The following is a 15,227-nucleotide window of genomic DNA, read 5'->3' as shown; positions in this document are numbered from 1 at the left end:
CTATACGCAATGGGATAGGTATGATATGCTAATTTATTCTATTTATAACTCCATGTATACAACAATACAAAATCCAAACCATTAGCACCCCCTACCAATCTAGTATAACAACCACAGTACTGTACAAAAACACCTCTACGCAGTCTTTCGCATGGCATCGACTACAACCGCATTAAAATTCTCCGGATTGTCAAGATACAAATGATGACCTGCTTTTTCGATCACAACACACTTACTATCGACTCCATTAGCACGCATCTTGCTCGCCGCTTTGACGCCAGCCTTGATGTCCATCCAGTCGTTCTCGCCGTACATCCAAAGCGTTGGGACTTCGAGCTTGTCTATCCGGTCCAGCAGCGCGATTCTGGCATAAGCGCCTGGTGCTAAGAGACGCGTCATTGCGTATTCGCCTGAGCCACGCGCAGTGAAAAGGCCGAGCACGTATTCGTGAAGCGCGTTCGCCTCGTCTCTTGGTAGCAGCGAGAACCGGTTGGAGGTCCACAGCGACACGAGTTGCGGGCCAAGCGGACCCGTGTAGCGCACGAATGAGAACGGAGACACATGGTGCTCCCACAGAAACACGAGCCACTTCGGGATCGGTCGTTTAAGCTCCGTGGCCCGTTTGTCGACTGGTTTGGTGCTATGTTTCGTCGTGTCTGCCTGTGTGCTCGTGAACTCGGAGCCAAGCGCAGACGAAGGCTGATGCGCCTCGTCTTCGTGCACAACCCACGGATCACGCGGCACTCCGGCCGGGCTGACGAGAATGAGCTTCTTGATCCGTTCGGGATGACGCAATGCGTACGCTACAGCAATATAGCCGCCCATTGAATGTGCCATCAAGGTAAATTTCTCGATCCCCTTTTTTTCCCGCCACTTCTCCAGCGAGTCGATAAACCAGTCCTCAGACGCATGTACAGCCTCGTACTTGTTCTTGGCCTTGATCTTGAACTTCGGTCTCGAGCTGCGGCCATACCCCAACAGATCGAGTGCGTGCAGTCGCCAGCTAGGGACCTGACTCAGTCCGTCAAAGTTGCGGTAGAAAAATGCCAGGCCGGCACCGTAGCCGTGCAAAACGACAAGTTCTTCTTCAACTGGCTCTGTCGTGCGCGTGATTTCAAACTCGTTCAGCGACCGGCCCTTCGAGAGCTCGATCATCTTGGACTCTGCCTTGCGTGTCGCGTCGGGTGTCGGGAAGAACGGTACAAAGGACAAGACGTTGCGCTCGGCCACATCGAGCGAGGGTGTGCGCCACCACTGCGACACCGCGGTCTTGAAATCGAGGGGTAGTTCCATGCTGGCGAGCGCAGACATGACCGTTCGGCGACGAGGAGGGTTCTTAGACATCGGTTCACCTGTTCGCAGCTCGGACTGTGACCGGGACGAGGTTGCGCCCGAAACTGCAGTCGCAGACACCGAATTGTCAGACTTGGGCATTCAGAGACGGTAGCCGTAGCAGCGGCTGTAGCGCAGGCGACACCGGTGATGGAGAAACTCCGAGAAGACGGCTGCTTAAACAGCCTTCGAAAACTCAACGGTCGACGAATTGTGGCGGATAGTGGTTAAGCAGCAGAAGGCACAGGCGCCGTTTATATAGGTGAGTGGTATTGTGCTGGTGGAGCCTGCGGCTGTGGAAGCAGTGGGAGGAGTAAGCAAAGAAGATGGTATTTTTCTCCTCGGGCTAGCACTTAGAGCAATCAAATTACTGGGTCACGTAATCAGCCGAATACGTGGGACTTTTCACACAAACACGCGAGAAGTGGACCCAGAAGACGATCACATTTGTTAGTCTGGCTGACTCGCCACTTCACAAATGGTCTGCTGACGCAGTACTGTAGTTGATTTGCGACCCCTGAACGACGCCGCATGTGCACGGGCGCGGATTCGTTAGGTGACGAAATATACGACAAGCTTTTTGTGTGGAGGGTTAGGTGACGGAAATACGACGGCGTACCTTTCGTCCGACTCGCCGCACGGCTGAAATTATGCGTTTACCGCGCTGGCACTGAGCCGAGCTGCAGGCTACGCAACCACGCCGTCCCCTGCCCGCCACTGAATTCTGGAGTGCAAATGAACCTCTGTGGAACGTTTCGTCATTCTCGAAGCGAGTGGCCCCCACCAGATATTTTGGGGCCTTAAGAGACTCCGCACGAGATCCTTAACCCCGACTGTCCGAGTCCGGAAGATGCCGCGCGCTAGCCCCCGCTCGTATTCTTGATCGCCGCCAGTCCGGATTGGTATCAGCCTCTCCAGAGCTGTCAATCAACCTGGCTGCTCTCCCTTTGTGTGACTGGATGCAAGAAGAAAGAGAAAAATCCACCGTAATCGTTCACGAGCTGCCTTTTCTGCTGGCAGCTCCAACTGGTCTGGGCTACTTAAAGGCCCGTCGTTGTCTGCCTTTCCCCTCACATCTACCGTCATGTTTACATAGTATCTATCCTCTTGTATATCTGTACCTCGATAAACACTCCTCGCTGTACTGTGTCACCACTCCACCATAACCTGAACCCAGTCCCTGCAAGTATGCGTCATTCAGACCTGCAACATGCACTGGTCAAGAGTCAGTCTGTCACGGCCGTGTTTGTAGCCGCACCTCGGGCATCGGGGAGTACTCTGTGCGCGCGCTGGCGCACGGCACTTCTGGTCGGAGCCTGCGGGTGTACATTGTCGGCCGGAACGAGGCAGCCGCGAACATCATTATCACTGATTGCAGAAAGGCATGTCCTGCGGGCGAATTCATTTCTTTCGTGCCAATGATCTCTCGTCCCTCAGGGAGGTCGACAGCGTCTGCAAAGAGATCGTCAATGCGGAGGACTTCTGCCCGAACTTGCCAGTCAGCCAATTCTGAGGAGAATTGAGGACGGTAAGAGCATTCTGGAGGAGAGGAAATCCCCAATTACTGTTCGGTAAGTGTCGGCATATACTTAATGAATAGACAAGAAAACATAATACCCGGAAAAGAAGAAAAGAAAAATGAGATGAAGAAAAGGAAACTGATATCAGACACTAATACTAAAAGGTTCCATTCTAGACACCTGCTCACTCATAGCTCTGGCACTAAATATAACGTCTGGGATCCCCTTCTTCTGGAATATGCAAAGATTAAATGTGTCCCAGACAACGCACGCTATCGGAAGCGTGTAGCTAGTGGAGGATACCTGGGCTGCTCCTCTCGGCATTACAGACCTCACATTCTGGCCAGAGAGACACCCAGAACTTCTGACTCGTTTGCCTGAGATGACAATTCGTGACCCATCGGTACTTGGTAGCAAAGGGAAAATGGTGCACTATACCGGTCCTCCAATAACAAGCGATGTAGCCGAGGAGTTTGGAGGTGAGGGAGCTTATACATCTGCTCTCTCTTACTTGAAGGTTCTGCACAGCTTATTGGTCGATGACAAGAAATTGCTTTCAAAGAAACAGGGCGTTGATGTTCAAGTCACAACTTTCAAATCAAAGCCAGCAGGTGATTCAACAGAGATTTAGAAACCAGACGGAAGAACCTTATTTCCTTGGCACCTACCGGCCAGATAGAGATTGAGTATGCGGTCTCGGTGGTCTGTTGACATTGAATGATGCACTGCTGGTGGATTGGAATGGAGAAGGAAGGGAGCCTTGCTCTGGAGCGGTCATCCAAATCTATTTTGGGTAGGTCTTTGGAGTATCTATTAGAATCCCAATGTATATGATATTTCTAACTTTGCTTCCTCTCCTTTAGTTTCTTGATTTGATCGGGAAGCGGGAGTCGCAGGAATCTATGGTTGTCAAGCGTGGCCATATAGTGATATTAAGATTCGGGAGTATATTTCCTTGCTTGAGAAGACCGTTTACGAGCTCAACAATCGCTCTGCATGAAGACAGCAGATTATGTCTGGAAAGTCAGTTACTGGTGCATTGAGACAAAGAATAGTTAACATAGAACGAAAGCACTGAAGTATGTAAAGTTAGACAACATACTCGAACATAGCTGTAAGAACGATAAAGAGCTTAGAAGTATTAATGTATACATTTCATCCGTTTAAAGCTCGCGTTATTCAAACTCCAAATCCTACGTGTCGTAGCATCGTGCTGCATAGTAAGGTCTGGCAAACCTTCTCCGTAACATAGTCAGGAGCCTGCCAGATAGGAGCATTCCACAGAGTTACAGTGCGATTAGTGCTCAGCATATATTTATAGGCCGAGTACTGGCCATTTCTGGTCCAGATGCCGTCCGAAATTCTCTGGTAGTTCGCCGTCTATTCGAAGCTCACTCTCAATATCATGCCTGGTGTAGGGCCAGGTATAAACCACACTATATCGGCCGTCATCTAAGGATCTCATGCCTGATATATTGGCATAGTCCTCTGTACCTTGATTCAACCTAGGGATGGTGAGCCGACGGGCTGGACCTCACTAAGTGAGTGCGAGTTCAAGTGATAGTCGTGTGATGAGAGCCACATCGACTATCCTTCATTAGAGTTTAGTATACCCCTGACTCAGGTACACATTTACCGCACCGTCGTTCCTCAGGCGACGGCCTGTACACGATGACTACACGCAGCCGCAGGATTCAAGAAACCGCCTTGCATTACTGTAGTGGCAATTGACTCAGCCCATATAATTGCGAGAAGGCTGGCTTTCAAATATTGTTTCTGTAATGAGTCACAGCAGCCGAACTCTCCAAGCTTTCTAAGTCTAGTAATTTCAGTTAGGCGAGTCATCGTGAGATCATATAACGACATACTTAGCATATCCCACATCCAGCTATAATACAGTTCTGACACTCTTGCGAGATAACAGATAGCAATCCGAAAGTTGAACCATTAATCAATAGCAATTGTCCCATTCGTCTTGCTTGAAAATCACAGTCGGCGAACAATAAATATGCAATTGATGGTGGCACCTCTATGCCAGTACTTATCCTACTGCCCACACTATGTCCAACGGCCAAGTCATTCGAGGAGGGCAGCAGTCCCAGTTGATTGCGTTCTCCAACGACAAGGGCTTAACCTGGACCAAGTACAACGGTAACCAGTTTCGTGATCCGTTCGTGTTCTGGCACACGCCTTCGTCCAAGTGGACTATGGTCGCTTGTCTGGCAATGACTCAAATTCTTCTCGTCTATTCATAGGGATAACCGAAAGGATTGAACATTAGAGTCCCAGTTCGGACCGAATAATGCAAGATCGGTGAATGGGAGTGTCCGTCGCGTAGTTGTTTCCGCTCTACGTGGACGATAACATTGCCATCGAAAAGTAGATGATATTCATGGGAATCAATCCTGGCGGTGTCATTGCCAGATCTGGAACTCAGTCGACAATCGGTTCTTTGACGCAAAGCCTTTGTTGCCCATCCGTCAGATTTGTACGATCCTACGAAGGTCCCGATCGGCTCTACAGTGTTCGAGGACTTCGAGTCCGGCTCCTCTACGTTTGAAGAGCTGTGATGGACTGCTACCGGCTACTTCGACTTTGCCGGTAGCGGGCCTCGGAGGGTGTCGATAGTTTTCCAATTGCAGGCGGTTATTACCCGTACATATGCAAACTAATTAATTAATACGAGCTTGGAAATTGCCGTCATTAAAAACACGTTGACCCCCATTCAATTTGCACACTGCGAACATTACTATACTGACGCCAAGCCGCCCCACTCATCCATAACTTAGCTTCCGTTTTGTTCTCTCCATCTCAGTCTTGCATAACTTTGCTCTTCAGCCTCCTGATCAGACATCATGGTCAGATCCGGTTGCCGGTTGCGATGGAAACGCGGACGACTTCGTCCAAATTATACAAGTAGAAAACTGCGTCAGTGTTTGCCAATAGCCCTTGCAAGCTGAAAGAAAATGCAGCTTCTGATCATTTATTGTCAAAAGGAAAGTAGGGTTCGTATACGACAACTTTCCACAGTCCAAGATTCTTCGAATGTGTTCTCAGGTTTATGCCCTATATAGATAGTGATGAACATGCGACGGCAACTTACTAGCGACAGTTCTCTTTAGTTGCTGGATATAACAAGGTCCAGTTAATACTTCGAAGATCAATTGCTATCCGTGGTCGATATGGCCAGCAAAGCACACTGAACAATAAGTGTGAGAGTTCCCATACCTCGAATCTAGCACAATACCGTCGTGGCCAAGTAGACATGCTTTGGCTTATTGCTTCACTGGTGTGACCGATCTTCAAATTTTGACCATGCTTCATCGAAGCCCGTAGAGCGGACCCACCGCTCCCCTGGAGAGTCGACTGAGTCGACAACTATTGATTTACACGATTAGTTCACTGATTTGCACGAAAATGATAGAGTCGCATCTCAAACCCACAGGATCGGCACTTACTCATGTTCCCGATTTTCAACCACATATCCCCCGCGATCATGAACCCCTTCTCTTTCCCTCCCCCTTCGAACGGCTTACACACATTCTCCCCGTGTGCAACTGCTCTCGTCATTTTCGATACGTGCCCATCATCTTTCCCATTAACAACACTATCAAACACTGCCTTCCAACCCTTATGGGACTTGTAATTCGTGACCTCATCCAAACGCAGCTTCGGTGAAGCACGTGAGACATACATCGCGAGGTCCATTCGTCCTTTCCACTCAAGTAGACGTATTTTCGAGGCCAAACTCAGAGAGGGAATTGCAAAAAAGGCCGGGAAGAAAATAGAGCAGTTGACGCAATGCATGTAGTAGAAGTCAAATTTGATCTGCTTTGGAGGGCGTTGGGCAGTAGTGGTATAGTAAACTAGTTGCGGACAATGAGTCAGAATTTTCAAAGCACAACTGCTGTGAACTCTTCCCCCCTTCCCCCCGAGGGAAAAAGATGGATATATAGATAAAGGTGTACTCACCAACCGCATTGATCATTTCCGCGAGCTTCTCTTCCAAACGATCTGCTGAGACGGTGTATTGGCTGGCATACCTCAGCATCTCGTCTGGAGCTCGCTTCAGGATGCCATCCCTGATCTTATTGCTGTCTGGCCACTGAACAGAATTCACGAGCTTTTGGTTACCACGAACCTCATCCAGAAGTTGCAGCAAAGTCTTCTCTCCCCGCTTGCCAATCCTTCCCGCCGCCTTTTCCGCTGGCAGTAAGAAATCCCCAATCCAGGTGTCGTGAACGGCTGCCTGTGCGAGAGCTTCTGCCACAATGGCTGGTTGATTAAACTCAACTCCGAACCCCAGGTGGATCAGGGGATGTAAGAAACCTATAAAAAAAGTTAATAGGGAGATTTCAAATATCAATATTTGCACAGAGCTCGGATATGAGCGGAGGCGCACCTGCAAACATCCTTACTAACAAGTCATCGGCATGGCCGTCTTCGGCAAACAGATGCTCGTTCAATACAGGACCCACGCCCTTTGCGTCCAGCTCCCGCTGGAAATAGACAAGAAAGTTGGAATAATGCCTTTCGTTGCCAGTAAATTGCTTGAACTTGCTCTTGTCGCTCATGGCTTGGACAACACTCTCATCCATGGGAAACGGCTTCCTTTGGTACTGCTTGTCGCGTTCAAAGGCCGCCTTGATAGCCTCCGGCGTTGCGCCAAGGGCGTATATTGTCAAGATGTGATGGACAATGTGATCTGAGAAATTTAGCATCGGGAATACATTTGAGTCTTTCCAGACAAGGACATGTACTCACTGTGAAATCCCTCCTCATTGAAGAATATATGGTGGTTCTCCATATTCTCCTGTAGAACCTCACTGGCAGCCTGGGCCGAGTCGGCCCTCACACCAGCGCTGAAAACACCGGTGTCTGCTGTCGATAAAGCAATCACGGTTGATTTTGCCATATTCACTCCACTAGATGGTGAAGCTCATGCAATGGCTGGCGCCTTTGTGATATCAGGGTGCTGAATGCCGTTCGTGATGTCGTTGCCGTCTTCTTGGTGATCGAGGCAATGCTCCTCGTGTTCAATTGGGACTTCCTCGAATTTGGAATAGTGACTTCTGACTGGGACAGAAGTCCTGGAACTATCGGTGTACAAAATCTTAGACCGAATGTGACTTCAGTAATCCTTTTTGCAATCGTTAGTGACATCCGGGAACCCAAAGTAGGCATGTGATAAAATGGCTTGGATGATGACTTTCTGCCGTCATTACGAACATAAGCTCATGACTATTTTCTTGGCATCGCGCCAATCTTTACCCGATCAAAAACCCTTTCCCTGTATCGCCCCTTGAATTCCATCCTGACCGCGGCTTTCCTGGATTTCTATAGTCAGCTGTGCCAGCCAATTATTATTCAACAATTAATAAGTTACTGTACCAAGGCTTCCCATTTATGCCCCACACAGTCAGTCAGTCAGTCAACTAGACAGTTAGATCCATCAATCAACCAACGTCTCAAGCCTCATTAATCTTGTAGCTGGACTTATGATTATATAAGTCTTAAAGGAAGTGAGGGCAAATATAATTTAATAAAGGGCATTATTAGAGTCTTCATGTGTTAATCCAACTGTTTGTTTAGGCTCCTAAATCTCTCTAACAATTAACAAGCACGTCACCTTGAATAAACCAAACGGCTCTGAACGAACAAGTCTCCCTGCAGACTTGCCAACTAGAACAAGTTTGCCCCTCTATTATTTATCGTTTAACCCTAACCCTAACCCTTTTCCCTTCCTCGTGTCGGCTTCTCGACCTTAATCATGTTATCATGTTTAGCTCTCGGCCTACCATTGTGTACCATCAGCATTGGCCATCGTTCACAGCCAACCATTGTTACCGCCAAAATGACTGAAAATTTACCAAAAAATATATCGGCACAGAAAGTAAACAGTGATGGGAATACTGCCGTTCAGGAGCAGATCAACAACATATCACTCCCCAGGCTGTCTCCCGCCGAGTTCAAGTTGTACAACCGCCTGGCGGAGAAGATGGACTATTTTGTAAGTCTCTTCGCTCTCCACTTGGTGACTTCTTTTCGTTCCACGTGTGTGGGGTATCGGCGAATATGCAGTAATCTGCTCTGTCTCTGTCTCTTCAGTGAAACATTTATTGTTCTTGAAATTGCTCATTGATATTTAACCACTGATATTGATAAATTATTCGTTTCCCCCCAAACGAGCAACTGGGGGGAATGAATTTTTGCAGTGAAACAGCACAATCATTTCCGCCGTTCCTGGAACCATCTCTACACAGCATGTGCCAATAACGAGCGACCGACCGGTGTCTCGATCCGACAGTTCATCATGATGGGCCTCAATTTCTGCTCACAGCTGGGCGCGCACCACATGATCGAGGAGGAGCACGTTTTCCCCATCCTCGCCAAGAAGATGCCCGAATTCTGTAAGGAGGTCCAGTTGCTGCAGCAGCACAAGCAGATCCACGCCGGAATGGACCGGCTCGAGGACTACCTGAAGCGATGCCTTTCCGGCACGACTGATCTGCGTCTCGACGAGATGAAGCGACTCATTGATGGGTTTGGGGTGGTGTTATGGGCGCACCTGGATGATGAAGTGCGTGCTTTGGGGGCGGAGAATATGCGAAAGTATTGGACACTGGAGGAGATGACGAGGATGCCGATCTGACCGGCGTCTTTTACAGTCATGTGTGCTAAGAGGGGTGGGGGGAGGTCTCTGTGGATTTGGGGATTTGGTCGAATGTCCTGTAACGCGTTTCTTAGAGCATCAACAGTGTAGCATGATAGACCTATCTTTGAGTATATCAATCTCTCCTTATTTTGTTGGTTAGGAGGACCTAATGAATGATAAATATACCCATCTATTGTAAAGTATTTTTTAGAAAACTTGCTTTCTTAGTTCTAGTTTTTCTTGAAGATTTGTTTAATTTAAATACTTTGTACGTTACGTAAAGTCGGTTTCGGACTGCACGCGGGGAAAGTGCTCGGACGTGTCCAAATGATCGTTCGAGTCGCGGAACCATGATGCGCCTTTGCTCCTCGCCATGAGACTGGAGGAGACGTTCTCCACAGTATCCGATCAGCAGCATCGGGGCGAGCCTCCAACAGACCTGGTAGCTCCGGTACTCAACGAGCATTCTCATCGGGAAGCCGACATCTAATGGCTCTGCGCTCTTAATCTCACTGAGTCAGAACCAAACTCTGGGGTTCAAATTTCCGGGTGTCAGGATAGTCCATTCAATCTTGAGAAGAGTTCGGCCACAATTCTCTTCATTGCTTCTGGCCCACTGAAGATTTCGCCCATCATATCAGTCCCAGGAGGGAAGTCCATCTCGAAATTTGGTTCTCCAGCTCCTCTCATATTGGCTACAACTTCTTGACGGAAATGCCATCAGTAAGAGCTCATCTCATACACATTCCCTCTTATTTGTAGTATCCTTCCATCCAACCAATCATCTCTGCCGAAGCAGGTTATCTTGTAGTTGTCGTCCGGGTTGATAGAGAAGTCCAAGCCATCAAACATCTGATGCACAGTGGATTGCATAAGCAGTCCATTCTGACGTGAGTTGATCCCATTGTCATACTCCCCAATTCGATTTGTTATCCACAGAGGGAACCCATAACGATGAATAATTGTTCGCTAGCGACAGGGAAAATGTGGGCGACCTCGAAGCCTCTCCATATACCCCGGTCAGCTTCGACATTGTGTCTGCCAGTAATCACGCACTTCCTATCTCTCGCACGGACTTGGCTTCGGAACCTCTGCCAGAGACAGTCTGTGAGAGTACTCGCAGTACGCACAGCTCAACTGTGACGGATATTGTGACTATATCTAATTTAGCAGTCGCTATATACTTAATAATTATACGACGAAATATCATCTTCCGGAGAATTGGGTCTGATAAAAGGCGGATGGCGGATGCGGATACGGGAAAATTTGGCGGATATCCGCATCCGCCACAGCCCTGCCGATAGATCTGTTGCCTGCCATGAGGTACTGATTCGTGTCACCAATAAAAGTTCATGATACGACGGTACTGAAAAGAGTAATACCAGTAGAACTTAAATGATATAGAGGACCTTAATTGAATAACAAAGCAACGGACGAATTCGCGCACTTTCGAGTTGAGTCTCTCGCGATTGTTGTCGCTGTTGCATTGTCGTTATCTGAGGTGCAATACTGAAAACTGAAAACCAAAGCTAACGAAATTCGAAGTGGATGCCGAAGCGGAAAAGATATCGGAGCCGTTAATGTGCTTACAGGAAATCAAGAGCACTCGCAGCGCAGTCGTAAATCTGAGAATGAGGGTTTGGGTTTTATTGAGGTGGCTCTGCTTGCGGACCCTGTCGGGAAAGCTAAGGTTCTGCTTTATGCCTCATGTCTTTCCTGGACAAAGCCCAACATACGGAAATGCAAAAGATTCAGGGTAGTTAGAATATTATCCCAAGTCGTTTAACAGGCGACAATGGTTTGGTAGAAGCCCAATGGGGTAAGAATTGAATCCAATGGGAACCCAAGCCACCTTAGGGAAAATTTGCAGTTCAGTATTTCAGAACCTCCTTCGGGAAAGGCGGTCTCTGTAGTTCAATAGTGAAACTGTCCCGCAATATGGACATTTGTCTGAAAAATTGTGAAAAGTAACTTTTGCTGTTCATTTCAATTTGGTCTACAATAACGACCAATTGTCTTTACTGGAACCCTGACATATATAAGAGATCCAATAAACTATGAAAACCTATTGTTATTTTCTTTCCACGACGATCTGAGCTGCTAGTTAAGCTAATACACGAATACATGAACCCTGCACTTCACTGACTTCTCAAGTTACACAACACGCAAATCAACTATTGTCTATTCCCACTCATTAGGTCCAAAATGTGCACCCACCGGGAGAGTGTATAATGAGGCAGTCCTTGCACCATCAATTCCAGCACTAGAAATTGTGTTTCCCCACCACTTGAAGCTGGTCTTGGTCGCCTGTAGAGACGCGAAGATGAGAATGCCACCGAAAGCAACGCCAGCGGCAAGTGCAGATGTAAGAACGTAGTTATACTTTGTCCACCATGCCAGATATCTGCGTCGAATGTAGTACATGAAAATGAACGAGAGCTCGATTCCAGGTGTGTAGTAAGATAGGTTGTATGAACTCTCATAGCGAGTCATCCCAGACAGGAAAAGAATAGGGTTGAAATGCTTCAAGTATTTGTAAAAATACTTTCTGGTATAATAGCACGGGACGGCAGCCAGGGCGCCAACAAGAAAGGCCCATTTCAGCGTCGGATAAAGAGTGTTGAAAACTCTGTCCGGTCCAACGACGCCCCATACTAATGTTGCAGTATATAAGGAACGAGGAAATGTGCAAACAAATTTGTCTGGTTGTGTCGGACTGCACAAATCTGGAATTGACTTCATGAGCACTTCCAGAGCTCCAATGGTAGAAAAAGTTTGAATCAATGTGGCAATCATCTGACATCTGAACATTGCTCTTGGTGGAATCTTGGAGTAATGTCCCAGTTTCTGATCGCCAATGAAACTTTCTGCTTCCGCGTCAACATTCCATCCATAGACACGGCAAATCATATTCGCAATGGCATGCCCTGGAACCATGTATCCGGCAAGAATAATGCCAATATCATTAAATCCAAGTTGATATCCCGTAACCGAGTAGATAACTGCACTGGGGACAACGAGTACCACACATACAATGATAATGACAATAATCGACCACGACGGCGTTTCGGTTGGCCAACATTGGACAGCAATAATACCGAATGCTAGAGATAGCAAGAGGATACAGACATACCACCAATCGGGAACTTCAGGATATTTAGCCATCAGTTTCGATATCGGATCATTCTGCATCTCGTAGTTGGAGCGTTTGCGATCCTTGATGCTCCTCCAGAACCCCTGCATTGTCAATTTGATCTGTGACCACTCTGTGAGGCCGATATAGATGAACGACAAGGTAAACAGAGTGAATTCCGCGCCATAGAATACTAAATAGCCCAAGGAAATGAAAGGTGGTGAGTAGGACTTGTACTTCTCCAGGTCAAGCTCAAGCCTATCATTGACAATCTGAGACGCATTGAATGTAGTTCCTTTGTTATTCCAAGTCCCATTGGAGTTAATAGGAATATACCCGGTCCATTTGTAGTTCTTCCAATAGAGAGCGATCATAAGAAGACCAGCGAAGAACATGCCAATGTATCTGTTACACGCTGAGAAAAATGGTATTGCAAGAGGATTGGAATAGTTCATAACAGCCCAATCCCACGTCGTCCAAGGATTGAATCCGAGTCCCAGGCTAGAACCCGTCACAATAGCCAGTACCTTGTGATGGGGTGCAATCCATGTCATCCAGTTGAATGTGCTAAGCGCTGTGAATGTGTAACCCGGAATGAAGAAATACAGCAAACTCGCAACAAGACAAATGAAAAAGAACTTATATTTGGAAATTGTCCATCCATGAATATTGCGTCCAGTTTCAGGCAGCAATAATGTACGATTGAGCATCAGAGTCGGCAGAAGAGATGGCCAGACGGCTTTTGCAGTTAGTTAAGGCACAATTGAAATGGAACTGTCCACGGTCCATACCTTTTGAAGGATAAACGACCCATCTTCTCAATATACCGGCAAGACCAAATCCCATAAACTGCGTGGAAAAGTTTAATAAGAATATGAAGCCAAAAGTCACCCAGGTCTGATTGAAGAACAATTTGAGCTTCATTGTGAGGACATAGCTCATGAAGTTCGTTGAGCCGGATCCCACGTTAACCATAAGAGTTGCAAGCATCTGCTCCTTGAAGTTCCAGGGTCCCGGGTTCAGCGAGTGCCGAACGCCAAACAAAGTTATCCCTTTGTCTGGCAAAATTCTCTCCAATAGCTTTCCACATGGATAAAGCAAGATTTGGAGAGTTGTTGACCGAAGCTTGAGCGATGGCTGGCGGAAGGTGAAGAGCTCGTTAATAAATGAGCCAATAGCCACCCAAAGAATGCCCAGGAAGTAAGCTCGAATTGTTTCCACAGGCATACTTGGGTCGTCCGTTGGATCGCAGATTGCCCGCACCTCCGGGTATGGTGAATGAAACTTAATCAAAGTAGCCTCCAACAAAACATCAAGGATGTACGATTCATGGTCTGTGCCGTATGCCTCTTCTCCTTTCAACAAAAGCTCTATAGTATGAAGAGTCTCCGACGGGAAATTTGGATCGTCGGCATGATATTCGACAGCCTCTTCAAGAACACGCAATGCCTCGTCGACACTCAATGTGCTCATCATATCAAACAAGTACTCTGTTTGGGGGCCAATATCCAATAGATCCTCAAGGTCTTTTTTCATGCCACCTTTAAGTCGTTCGATTGCTTTCTCCCGCAGATTGGGCATATCAACCACTTCGTGAACACTAACAAGTCCGGCCTTTTCCTTTGAAGCTTCATTGGATGAGGCATCGTCAATTGGCTCAGGAACCTGTCCTGTCACATAATCACGGAGTTGGTCTTTCATATCCCTGCGACCAATTGTTAATGATAATTTACTTAGTTAATCACAATGTAACTCACATTCGCTTTGCAAGGAATATTCGATGAAAGGCTAACGGATCTGTACAGATTTGGACTTGTGGCTGCTACTCGTGTCAGTCGTTTGCGCACAGTGATTTCTTCAACGACAAGTAGAAAGGATTCTGATACTCGGCAGGCTAAGCCTATTAAATAACCTCTCAATGACAAGAGGTATCAAATGTCTTGGTCCCACTGGCTTCGTTATCTGGTACTACGTGCCTGCACGCGGTAAAACCTAATCATTCCTGTTTCAGAAAACTTGGCGTGTGAGTTCCCCATAGACTCTTATCTTTGAGTCGTGTGCTTGTGTGACGTCTTGACTGATACTTACAAGCGATAGCCAAGGTCATGGTTAACCAATACAGTGACATAATTGCGTCGCTACCTTATCTCCCGTATGCCTGTCACTACATGGAATCATAGCCTAGATAAATGTAAAGTCAAACTCAGGCATGGTACAAAAATGTGCACTGCCCGGGGGGGGCGGGCGAATATGCCGGGAGATCTGCAAAGGCCGGATAAGCTAAAGCTAGTGCACAGGCGACGTTATCTGGTGTCAAAATTTAGAGGGAGATCAGAGCGTCACTCTAAGTGCTGCACTAGGGCTCGTGCGTCTACTCCGATATCCCCCGGCAAATAACGAACTGTAAATATCCATTTGGAAATTCACGACCTATATCAGCATCAGCTATTGGGTGCATAGTTGTGCTAATAGCTCACAAAGCTCCCAAATTTCACGAAGATTGCATGACCCGCAGAGATGAATGTTTTATAGGAAGGTTATATCGAAGGGATAACAGCCCTGTGGAAAAGATAAGCCTATTGTGTTG

The 15,227-nt window shown here is 47.3% G+C and overlaps 7 protein-coding genes across 7 annotated transcripts; 3 read left to right on the top strand and 4 right to left on the bottom strand.

The window, feature by feature from the left end:
* Positions 1-135: 135 nt before the first annotated feature.
* POJ06DRAFT_282807 (Alpha/Beta hydrolase protein) lies at positions 136-1,293 on the bottom strand (the record flags this gene model as incomplete). The annotated part of the gene is made up of 1 exon (XM_056190061.1): positions 136-1,293. The coding sequence occupies one exon, from the start codon at positions 1,291-1,293 to the stop codon at positions 136-138; it is 1,158 nt and encodes a 385-aa protein (XP_056042398.1).
* Positions 1,294-3,053: 1,760 nt separating this feature from the next.
* On the top strand, positions 3,054-3,483 carry POJ06DRAFT_292637 (uncharacterized protein; the record flags this gene model as incomplete). The annotated part of the gene is made up of 1 exon (XM_056190403.1): positions 3,054-3,483. The coding sequence occupies exon 1, from the start codon at positions 3,235-3,237 to the stop codon at positions 3,481-3,483; it is 249 nt and encodes an 82-aa protein (XP_056042397.1). The 5' UTR covers positions 3,054-3,234.
* A 1,429-nt stretch (positions 3,484-4,912) lies between these two features.
* Positions 4,913-5,107, top strand: POJ06DRAFT_270022 (uncharacterized protein; the record flags this gene model as incomplete). The annotated part of the gene is made up of 1 exon (XM_056189413.1): positions 4,913-5,107. The coding sequence occupies one exon, from the start codon at positions 4,913-4,915 to the stop codon at positions 5,105-5,107; it is 195 nt and encodes a 64-aa protein (XP_056042396.1).
* Positions 5,108-6,135: 1,028 nt separating this feature from the next.
* On the bottom strand, positions 6,136-7,767 carry POJ06DRAFT_270021 (uncharacterized protein; the record flags this gene model as incomplete). Its single annotated transcript, XM_056189412.1, has 5 exons — positions 6,136-6,230; positions 6,311-6,718; positions 6,825-7,181; positions 7,255-7,557; positions 7,617-7,767. The coding sequence occupies 5 exons, from the start codon at positions 7,765-7,767 to the stop codon at positions 6,136-6,138; spliced, it is 1,314 nt and encodes a 437-aa protein (XP_056042395.1).
* An 877-nt stretch (positions 7,768-8,644) lies between these two features.
* POJ06DRAFT_258383 (uncharacterized protein) lies at positions 8,645-9,695 on the top strand. Its single transcript, XM_056188266.1, has 2 exons — positions 8,645-8,862; positions 9,076-9,695. Exons 1-2 carry the CDS (start codon positions 8,707-8,709, stop codon positions 9,502-9,504), a joined length of 585 nt encoding a protein of 194 aa, XP_056042394.1. The 5' UTR covers positions 8,645-8,706; the 3' UTR covers positions 9,505-9,695.
* Positions 9,696-10,059: 364 nt separating this feature from the next.
* POJ06DRAFT_296662 (uncharacterized protein) lies at positions 10,060-11,083 on the bottom strand (the record flags this gene model as incomplete). The annotated part of the gene is made up of 4 exons (XM_056190558.1): positions 10,638-11,083; positions 10,461-10,596; positions 10,250-10,419; positions 10,060-10,192 (listed from the first exon to the last, which is right to left on the bottom strand). The coding sequence occupies exons 1-4, from the start codon at positions 10,715-10,717 to the stop codon at positions 10,060-10,062; spliced, it is 519 nt and encodes a 172-aa protein (XP_056042393.1). The 5' UTR covers positions 10,718-11,083.
* Positions 11,084-11,512: 429 nt separating this feature from the next.
* Positions 11,513-14,341, bottom strand: POJ06DRAFT_213290 (OPT oligopeptide transporter protein-domain-containing protein; the record flags this gene model as incomplete). The annotated part of the gene is made up of 2 exons (XM_056185484.1): positions 11,513-13,379; positions 13,432-14,341. The coding sequence occupies 2 exons, from the start codon at positions 14,339-14,341 to the stop codon at positions 11,689-11,691; spliced, it is 2,601 nt and encodes an 866-aa protein (XP_056042392.1). The 3' UTR covers positions 11,513-11,688.
* Between the last annotated feature and the right edge of the window lie 886 nt (positions 14,342-15,227).

The sequence above is a fragment of the Lipomyces tetrasporus genome (assembly GCF_029532465.1).
Source record: "Lipomyces tetrasporus strain NRRL Y-64009 chromosome Unknown POJ06scaffold_8, whole genome shotgun sequence".
NCBI classification, from domain to species: domain Eukaryota; kingdom Fungi; phylum Ascomycota; class Lipomycetes; order Lipomycetales; family Lipomycetaceae; genus Lipomyces; species Lipomyces tetrasporus.
Note: the sequence above shows the minus strand (reverse complement) of the source record. Positions and strands in the feature narration are given on the sequence as shown.